Consider the following 10,584-nt stretch of genomic DNA (forward strand, 5'->3'; position numbering starts at 1 on the left):
CTTTCCCCACACTTTGGCTTCCTATAAACATGTTTTCACTTCCCAGACGCTTACAGCACATACTAAGGAACTCCGAGTTACTTGGAATACCTCTGAGCAAAGCACAGACCCCCCCTGCACTGTGTGCTCCAATTGGCTGGGCAGCTTTTAAAGTGAACCACCTTCTCCTCAGGAGAAGTCTAAGAAAACAAGAGTGGACATTTTTGCTTTTCTATACTGGCCAGACAAGTAATTGTTTGCCTTCTCCCCCGTTTTTAATCTTTTGCTAGAGGACACATGTACTCACTGGAGAGAGATGAGAGAGAGAGAAACAAAAGTGAGAAATCACTCCTCAGGGGTGTGGCCACTGCACAATGCCTTCCCCATTCTCCTTTTGAGATTTTGGGCATGCTGGACTTGAGCTGTACAGTTGGCCATGTGGGGTCCAGCCACCTTAACCATCACACCGCCGGGACGCCCTAATTACTGCACTTCTATTTACTTCATTTTATCTACGTCACGCCTAAGCAATCTAAAAATGATCAGGGTGAATAATAGACTGTGAAGGTGCGAGGAACTCGGGATAGCCTCTTAATGGAAACAGCTTTTCTTAGTGTCCTGTTGCCATTTCAGAAGAGGACGAACTGGATGTGCCCAAAGACATCAGTGTCCGGGTTATGTCATCCCAATCTGTGCTGGTGGCCTGGGTAGATCCTCTTTTGGAAAAACAGAAGAAAGTTGTTGCATCAAGGTACTTTTGCTTATTTCTTTGTATGTATGAGAAATGTGATCTTTCTGGCCCTGGAAAGACACGTATGTAATGATTTTTATTTTCTGACTTACGTGAATACTGGCCTCTTCTATAGCTGAAGGGTAGAATATGCTATAGCAATCTCATAAAGTCTGAGTATGGTCACACATTTTCCACAAATCTGACACTTCCAGCATAATAAATACAGCAGGACTTCGCACTTGCTCAGAGTTTTATCTTGTGTCTGAAAAGTTCCTAGATCCCATTCTTTCTTTGTCCCTGTTTGTGTTTTGTGCTATTTCATTAATATTCTGTTCCTGGGCAGGATCCAGGAGGAATCTTACCCTTCCTCTTGTCATCCAGGAAGAACCACAGCAGGACAGATGTTTATGCAGAGTGGTGGATGTTTGTCTAAGGCCCCATACTTCGGAGTTCCTCATTAGAGATGGTGAACACTGAACTGCTTCATGGCCCTCTCGCTTGTGCATACAAAATGCAGCTCATTTTCTCTTACACCATAATGTTATGCTATTCTGGTTTTTACATTCCTTTGTAATAACAATAGAAGCAAAAACAATGATAAGGTTGAAATAATTTTTATGTTAAAAGGCACTGGTGAATACTATTTCTGGTTAGTGATAGTTGATAGAGCCATCAAAGTTTTATGTGTTCAGTGTCTGGACAGTTTGTATAACAAAGAGAGGGGCAAAGGTTTTGCAGTCTAATTTTTCTGTAATCAGTTTGGGCCAGAAAAAGCAGAATGTGCTTTAAAATAAATGGGATATAAAGCTTCTCAGCTTTATATTACCTACCTGCATATATATGTAAAAAACTGTTATTCCTGGATTTTTTTCATTTATTTCTTCCATGAGCAAAAGAGAGAGAAAAAGAGAGACAGCACTCCTAGCAGAGTCTCAACGCCGTGATCCATCCCCACCACAGCCAGCCCCAGATCATGGGCATGTGGATGCCGGGTGTACTCAAGGAGGTCTCTGGATATGAACCCAGAACCTTCCCACATGGGTCAGCTTCACAGAGTGTCACATTGTACCATTGCATCACCATCCAGCCTCATATTCACACTAAACATTAGCATATAGTCTCCTTTACTGTCTGCTAGTAAAAACAGACATCTGCTTCTTTTGAAAGACCTCAGAAGAGTCACATGCTTCTCTCCCTAACCAGACGGCCTCCCCGACATGAAGTGTTCTCGATTACTGCTGGACTCTGATTTCTAACATCTTGCCAAAAAACAAAGAAGGCTTGGGTGTTCTTAGCAGAACCGTTGAGTTAATTGACATGCTGTGTCTTTAACTGAAGTCTTCTCTTGACTTATTAAATATAATGAGCAGCACATTGTTAATGCATCAAATGCTTTCTACTACAAAGAGGCAACAAGGAAAGTTTCTTTTCAAAAGAATCCAACAAATGGCATTTGCAACTCAGAGTGCTGAAGATGGCTGCTGTCGGGGTTGCTCACATTCAATCACAAAGCGTCTCTCCCGGACCCCCATATCGCAGCTCCTTTTCTAAACTCTCCTGTCATGCCATATTTACGACACATTTTCGCTCCTTTTCATGGTAATACATCTACCCCAAATCACATGCTCCCTTTCTTTCTGAATTGATAAAAAAATGCCTGATTTGGCATGAAATAAGTCTGTTTTGTCTGCCCTTTCTGGAGAGCCAAGAGACCTTTGGCTATTATAGACCTTAATATTGCCTCTTTCCACAGCCTGTACAAACACAGACTCACACGTACACCCACACACCCTTGACAAGGTAGTTGCCTCCTCAAATCTGTCCCCTTTCTGTCCCTTCTGCTTGTAATCTCTGCTATATCTTTTGAGTGGTAAGACTTTTTGGTCTTGAAAAGACTCTAAGCTTCCTCTTTCTAGGCCTCCTTTAAGCACCTTTGCCTTGAACTTAAGCAGATTCTTTGGGCCAATAACATAGTCAAAGTTTAGATTGCTCTCTGCCTCAATTTCCCTCCTAACCTCTATAGATCATCACTTAGGGAAAGGAAATCTGGGTTCAGCTCCTGAGACTTTGTTGGGCTGGATTCATTGTGTGTTGTGTTTTCTTATAGACAGTACACGGTGCGCTATCGCGAGAAGGGCGAGCTGGCCAGGTGGGATTTCAAGCAGATTGCTAACAGGCGTGTGCTGATTGAGAACCTGATTCCAGACACGGTGTATGAATTTGCAGTCCGCATCTCTCAGGGCGAAAGAGATGGCAAATGGAGCACATCAGTCTTCCAAAGGACACCAGAATCTGGTCTGTATTCGAAATGGCTTTCGGATTTTCAGTTTGGCAGTTACTCCTGATAAGGTTTAGAGACAGTTCAAGAAGCCATGAAGGATAAAGGCCAGCATGAACATTTTTTAAAAGCTGTGTTAACCCTAAATCTTTTTTTTTTAAAGGTTTTTGCTATAGGGCACGTGCTCTCACCAGAAAGACAGAGAGAGACAGAGAGATAGAAAGTGAGAAATCACTCCCCAGGGGGCATGGCCACGCCGCAATCCCTTCTCCTCCATTCTCCCCTCAGGATCTTGGGCACGCACGCACACGTGTCTGGCATGAGTTGAAGCCACCGGGTCCGGGACTCGAACTGCGGTTGGCTACATGGAAGTTCAGCTATATAGCCATTATGCTAACTGCTGCTCCAACCCTAAATCTTGATTGTGTTTCTACATATAAACACAGAGAAGTCAAGAAACTGGGTACATGTTTTATCCTTCACTGGCCTTTTCTATTAGCATGTTGTTGAAATGTGGAGAATATTAAATTCTGCGTGTAGCATACATGAGTAACCATGGCACCCATGAATGCTCCTGGGTGATGCTGGCCCTTGCATGTAGGAGAAACTTCTTCCCAGAGCTGAGGTTGTGTTTGATCCCAGGCAGGATTTTACTCTCTGAAGCTTCAATTCTTTTTATTTATTTATTTATTTTATTTAAGAGAGAGATTTTTGCTATAGGGAAAAATGGGTGTTCACCAGAGAGACAGAAAGCAAGAAATCACCACCCCCTACCCCCAGGACCATTCATGCCACAATCTCTTCTCCTACATTCTCCTCTCGGGATCTTGGGCATGCATGCACACCCACCCGGTGTGAGTTTTAAGTTGCCAGATCCGGGACTTGAACCATTATAGACTATGTGGTAGTCCAGTGATGTAACCATTATGCCATTGCTTGTCCCACAAGCTTTTTTATTTTAAATCACCATGGTACCCAGGAACACCCCTGAGTGATGCTGGCTGGTGTATGTAGGAGAGATTCTTTCCGAGGCTGAGGTTGTGTTTGATTCTGGGCAGAATTTTATTCCCTGAGGACATAATTCTTTTATGTCTTTAAGTTGGAATTGGATTTTAATCTTCTTTGCATATTTCAATATTTGGCAATGAGAGAAATTCTCAATGCCCTGTAGCCTTTCCCCAACTACATCTAAACTCAGTGCATGAGTTGATAGAAGTGACATAAAGCACTGTATTACACCAGCACCAAGCGTGTGGAATTCCTACTGTAGCTCTTCAGTAGAAATACAGCACATGCGGAAGATATGCCACTTACTTTTAGGATAGCCGTCAGGGCACTTAAAAATGTTTGATTCTTTTCATTTTGCAGCTCCTACCACAGCTCCTGAAAACTTAAACGTCTGGCCAGTCGATGGCAAACCTACAGTTGTCACTGTATCCTGGGATGCTCTACCAGAGACGGAGGGGAAAGTGAAAGGTAGGACTCTCATTCCTTGGCTCTAAGATGCATTGAATCTGAGCAGCAGTGCCTCCACTCACAGCTCTGGGGACAAAAAAGAAACAGGGATGCAACATACATATAAGAGGTGTATGTAATCCCAGGGTCAAGGATATTTTATGCAGAATTCTCATTATCTAAGATCCAGGTAGTTACAAAGGTGCTAATTCTTTTCAACTTCCTATAGGCAGTGGGTTTTTTTTCTTTTCTTTTCTTTTCTTTTTTTTTTTTAGAGGTTTTTGCTATAGGGCACATGCACTCTCCAGAAAGACAGAGAGAGACAGAAACAGAAAGTGAGAAATCCCCCTCTGGGAGGATGGCCACACAGCAATCCCTTCTCCTCCATTCTCCTCTCGGGATCTTGGGCACACATGCACACACGCCTGTCATGAGTTTAAGCCACCAGGTCCAGGGCGCGAACCGCGGTCAACTACATGGGAGTCCAACGACATAGCCATTACACTAACTGCTGGTCCCTAGGCTAATTTTTTGATGTTGCTCTGAGGAAGGATGTTTTTAATTGTATTGGTGTGACATCAGAGCTTTTACCCATCCAAATGACACCCTGATCTTCATGTTATGAGTTTTTTTTTTTTTAATTTGCTAGAGCATGTACTTGCCAGATGGAGAGAGAGACAGAAAAAGATACAGAGAGAGACAGAAAGAGAGAAAGGAAAAGTGAGAAGGCACCCCCAGGGGGGAGAGACCATGCCGCAATTCCTTCTCCATCGTCTCAGGATTTGGGGCATGTACACACATATCCCTACCTTGTTTTTCAAGCTGCCGAGTCCCGGACTGGAACCACATAGTTGACCATGTGGGATCTAGCCACTTTTACTGCTATCCCACTGGCTGGCCGTTAGGGGTCTTTTCATTGTAAGATCATGCAAGTAGGAGTTGGCAGAGACCCGGCAGGGCTGTAAGTACTTTTGGTGGGACCATAAATATTATTGATGAAGTTGAAAAAGTAATAATTGTTAGAAAATGGATTCATTTCCTATCTGTTGGCATTTGTTTATGTAGGTTGAGGAAAACATAATGTTAAAATAGAGAAAATGCTGGGGACTTAAAAAAATAGAATGAAATAGTCAAAACTAATTATATTGAAAAATAGTCTACTGAGAATAATAAATAAATGCACAAATATTTTCTTCTTAATATAAAGGCATCCAAGAACATTTCAATCTGTTTGGAGACATTTTGAAGTGCCATATTGGGTTCTTTTCCTAGCATTGCCTATATTAACGTCCCCTAAGGGCAGGAGGGAATGGAGTTCTTATTCAAGAAAGGAACATTTTTTATTGTTATTAGATTTTGGGAGACAAATTTAAGTTTAATATGTCCAGAAAGTAAAAAGGGGTTGTGTAAGCTTAAAGAAATCCCAACAATTACCAGTGATTTCCTTGGAGAATTTCTTAATTAGAACAGTAGAATGATTTTTTGTGTGTGGTATTCAACAATAAGTTATTTTTGCTGACATGTCGAATGTCCTTTCATGGAACGATGGATGTCAAGGAAGGGCGATGTGGAGTGGCATTTCTCTACGTAATGCATTCTCACTTTTTGGTTTTCAAGAATAGATTGACCATGGGGACCAGCAGTTAGCGTAATGGCTATGTCGCTGGACTCCCACGTAGTCGACTGTGGTTCGAGTCCCAGACCCGGTGGCTTAAACTCATGCCAGGCACCTGTGCGTGTGTGCCCAAGATCCCGGGAAGAAAATGGAGGAGAAGGGATTGTGGCGTGGCCATCCCCCCTGGGGGGTGATTTCTCACTTTCTGTCTCTCTGTCTCTCTCTGTCTGCCTGGCGAGCGCACGCACCCTACAGCAAAAAACCTCTCCAAAAAAAAAAAAGACTAGATTGACCTTTTTTTTTGCTCATTTTTTTCCACTGCAATGAACCAGAAGCAAAGGAGGAGAATAACTACATAGTTGGTCCCCTTAAATCATTCTTGTTATGACAATTTGAATATCAGCTCCTCCCATATTAGATCCTGTGTGATGCTGAAAAGCCCTCTGAAAATTGAATAAAGTTATCTTTGGGCCAGATTTTGTTTGTTTGTTTGAAAAAGTCAATTATTATTCCTCTAGTGAATTTATTACCATGCTACTTTTTTTCCCCTTTTCTCTTCCACATCTAAGTTTATATTATAGCTCTTTGATGAAAGAAGCTGCCTGGAAGTCAATTAAAACAGCCGGAAATAGTAATAGTAATGGAGTGTTTATGTCCAAAATAACTCATGTATCTTAACTTAGCTTAGATTGTTTTCATAAAGGAATAGTTGTGGAATTAAAATGCATAATTACACTGGGTGTTTTCTATGTCTCAGAACTTTTAAACATAGTGGAAGTCCTAACTTGACATGGTTACATATTTTTCTGGATGAACTGAATCCAGAAAACAATCTGAACTACAAAATTTTATAGACACTGAATTCTGAGAAAAGAATGCTGTGTTTGTAGTTTTTTTTTTTTTTTTTCAGACTAATGGTGCAAAATCATTTTTGCCTAAACGTTTTAAAACTGATGTACTTTGTAAATACTAGAGCTTGGAGGAAAGAGAGGCTTGCTGGTGCCTTGGATAGCTCCTCCTTTTTTTTGTGACTCAAATGATTTTTCTTAGTTACTTCCACTCACATTAATCTGACGAGTTTGATAAATCTTGAGTTCATTCAGAAGAACACAGGCATGACACTTCTTTATTTTATTACTTTATTTTATTTTATGTTTTTAGAGGTTTTTGCAATAGGTCACGTGTGCTTGTCAGAAAGACAGAGAGAGACAGAGAGACAGAAAGTGAAAAATCACCCTCCAGGGGGAATGGCCACACCGCAATCCCTTCTCCTCCATTCTCCTCTCGGGATCTTGGGCACGCACGCACACGCGCCTGGCATCAGTTTAAGCCGCTGGGTCCGGGACTCGAACTGTGGTTGACTACGTGGGAGTCCAGAGACATAGCCATTATGCTAACTGCTGGTCCCGGCATGACACTTTTTAATGGAAAGTAAAAATTAATTTCATCACATCCTTATATTGCAGTATTTCTGTGTAAGCATAGAGAGATTTTAGTTCCTTGCACTGAATTTTCTCTGGCTTTCATAACTCAGTGCTTACATTTATTGCCAATTAAAGATGGAAATGTGAGACAGCATGGAAACCTATTACTTAGCAACTTTTCTTCCTTTTAAAATACTGTGGAATATATTTCTCAGCATATATGGAAGTGAAATTATATCCCACATGTGGAATTTTTTTGTTGGCTAGTAAAAGTCCAGCCGACTTGAACTGAAATTCTTGAGGATGTCAGCAGCTGCTCCGAATCACTTACTACCAGTTGCCACTCCTTCCCCCATGGTGTCTCCTACTCAGGGTATATTAATTCCGACATAGCAAGTTAGTAAATAAATACAGCAGAAAACACACACACAGCGTAAACATTTGGGAATTGTTTGAAGACTGGCCTCCTGGGTTCCATATGTTTAATTGGCTTACAGCAGCAAGTTGTCAACTAATGAGCTCCGTAGCCCTGTCTGGTGGCCTGCATGGTTGTGAGTTCATGTCTGCTGTGTCTTCACGCTCCAGCTGTTGACTCGGCGTGCATTGCTAGCCTGTTAATTTTAGTAATGCACGTTCTAATTCATCCTGCCCATACAGTCTGTCTGCTGGACACAGGACTGTTTTCAGTTTCCTCCTTCCAACCGTCTGCCAAATCATTTCAGAATACATTCTTTCATACGCCCCGGCTCTCAAACCATTTGGAGCAAAGTCCCTCACCTATCCTGGAGACATCACTTCTGCCCTGGTGGATGGTCTGCAGCCTGGGGAACGCTATCTGTTCAAAATCCGGGCCGCAAACAGGAGAGGCATGGGGCCTCATTCCAAAGCCTTCATTGTCGCTATGCCAACAAGTAAGCATCGTGTGTTCGTGGCTATCCTCTCTCTCTTCACACCTGCTCTTTGTGTTACTTTGAATCATGCCTTTGGGTTTAGAACTGCTCAGTTAGGGATTTGTTGAGCTAAGTTTGCATATTGATTTCTAAAATAGTTCTGTGGTCCCTTTAGAAATTAATTAGTCTCCCCAAAGACCAAAATGTTATTGATTGCTGATAACATGAATACTATGAAATATTATTAATGCATTAATTATGCTACTGTTTGATGGGGTGCTTCTAGGGGTAGACAAGTGCAGTGTAACATGTTTAATTGTTAGTTCTATTCCATTTCTATGCAGCAGTTAACATTTTTAGTTTATATTCCTTTTTTTTTTTAGTAGAGCTGCATTCTACTAAGAAGAATGTCAGTTATGTAGTTTATTTGATCAGTATCAAAACCAAACAAGTTAATCAAGATCCAAAAATGGAGTGAAGTGTTTGTTTTTGAATTTCTTTCCCTGTATATATGATAGAGTGTGTGCATACATGAGAGAGCGAGAGGAGCACCCTCTGCAAGGCTGGGTCACACTGACCCACTTCCTTCCACCCTCCAGCCTGTCAGATCTTGAGTACTTGCACGCCTGCCCAGTGTTTAGGCTGACAGGGGATTCTAACTGTGATCTAACTGTGATCCCATGTGAGATCTGGCTTCTTTCGAGCGGCGTATTACTGCTCCCCACGAAGCTGGCCCTCGACTGTGTTTTCTCTTCTTCTGCACATTTATAGCACGGATCGATAGCCCGCTCCTTTATTATGCGCTGTGAGAGTCCGCAGTGTAACCGACTTCCAGCAGTAGTAAACACTTCTGTCCTGGCAGAAGCTGTGGACGACCTGAAGGTGGCTCCCTCCGACTCCCCGGTGCTGTGTACGTTCATCTCCCCCCACAGCTGCCCTTCCGCAGGCCGTCTGCTCTCAGGAGAGGGTGGATTGCACGGTGCACTTAGGAACAGTGCCTTCACCAAGTTCAAGGGAAATGAGTGTCATGAAAAAACGACGCATGGATTTCAGAAAATGTTTGCCCCAAAACAAACCTGTTCTCCAGTTCTATATTTTGACAGACTTTTTACAGTCCTTCTATATCAGGTTTTGCCTCTCCCGAGGACCTTTTCATTTGAAGCCATACCGTATAAAAGTACATGTAGTCACGTGTAAGGAAGTTTAGCAGGACAGGAGAAGCAAGTAAGGACGTGTTTGGGGGAGTAGGCACCTCTTTGTAATGCCCCCAAGATGACAGGTTGCTCCCCGTCACCTGCAGGTCACATGTGACATTCCCACATAGCTTTATGTACACACCAGTCAACACTTCGTACAGGCTTGTACAGCCCCTGTTCACTAAGCAGCTGTAACGTGTCTGTAATACACCGGCAGTCAGGCACGTCGGGAAATCCTACATAAGATTTTGCAATTACAAAATCAATGAATTACTTCAAAATATTCATTCCAGAATTTCTTCAGATAATAGCTGGGACAGAACCTGACTCAATTTACAGAGCTTCCATTCACGTACATTTCCTAGGACTCTGTGTTACCTAAAGCAAACTGTAACTTCAAACACGACCACAATTGGGAACATGAGTAGCTAGTATTCTAGGAGTGGAAGTTACTGATTCTGGTTACTGACTGGGAACTTCCACACTGCCGTCTTGAACACTCGCTGCTGTGGCTCAGGTTTGAATTTCTCCCTGACAGCCAATTCTTTGCGATCCGTTACAGCCAGCCGCCAGCCTGCTGTCCCGCAGAGCGTGGAGGATGACCGCCAGCCTTCCCCGCCTTCGTGGCCTCCCTCGCCCTCGCTCAGATCTCCGGCTTCCTCCAAGCACACGCACCTGCCCGTCTCTCCCCGAGGCAGAAATGGCAAGGACCTTCTTCTTGACTTGAAGAACAAAGTACTGGCTAATGGCGGGGCCCCCAGAAAACCCCAGCTTCGCCCTAAGGAGACCGAAGAGTTGGATCTTCAGTCGACAGAAGTCACCGATGAGGAGGAGCCGGATTCCCTGGAGAACCCACTGAGGGAGACCCGAGACCAGAGGCGAGCTCCCAGGCCGCCAAGTAGATCTGGCTCCTTGGTCCTGGCTCCCGGCAGTCCAGCGAGGGCCCGGCCGCCAGCGCTGCCGCAGAAGGAAGGCGTTGATGAGCGTGGCTCCTCCGCAGCCCCCGCCTTGCCC

The 10,584-nt window shown here is 43.3% G+C and overlaps 1 protein-coding gene across 1 annotated transcript in view; it reads left to right on the forward strand.

The window, feature by feature from the left end:
- The window catches only part of FNDC1 (fibronectin type III domain containing 1), a 97,865-nt gene that overhangs the window by 48,803 nt on the left and 38,478 nt on the right, over positions 1-10,584 (forward strand). Inside the window, 5 exon segments of the mRNA XM_006152238.3 lie at positions 613-730; positions 2,820-3,007; positions 4,359-4,466; positions 8,207-8,395; positions 10,133-10,571. Coding sequence (XP_006152300.1) covers positions 613-730; positions 2,820-3,007; positions 4,359-4,466; positions 8,207-8,395; positions 10,133-10,571 — 1,042 coding nt within the window.

The sequence above is a fragment of the Tupaia chinensis genome, unplaced genomic scaffold (assembly GCF_000334495.1).
Source record: "Tupaia chinensis unplaced genomic scaffold, TupChi_1.0 Scaffold000346_1, whole genome shotgun sequence".
Lineage (NCBI taxonomy): Eukaryota > Metazoa > Chordata > Mammalia > Scandentia > Tupaiidae > Tupaia > Tupaia belangeri.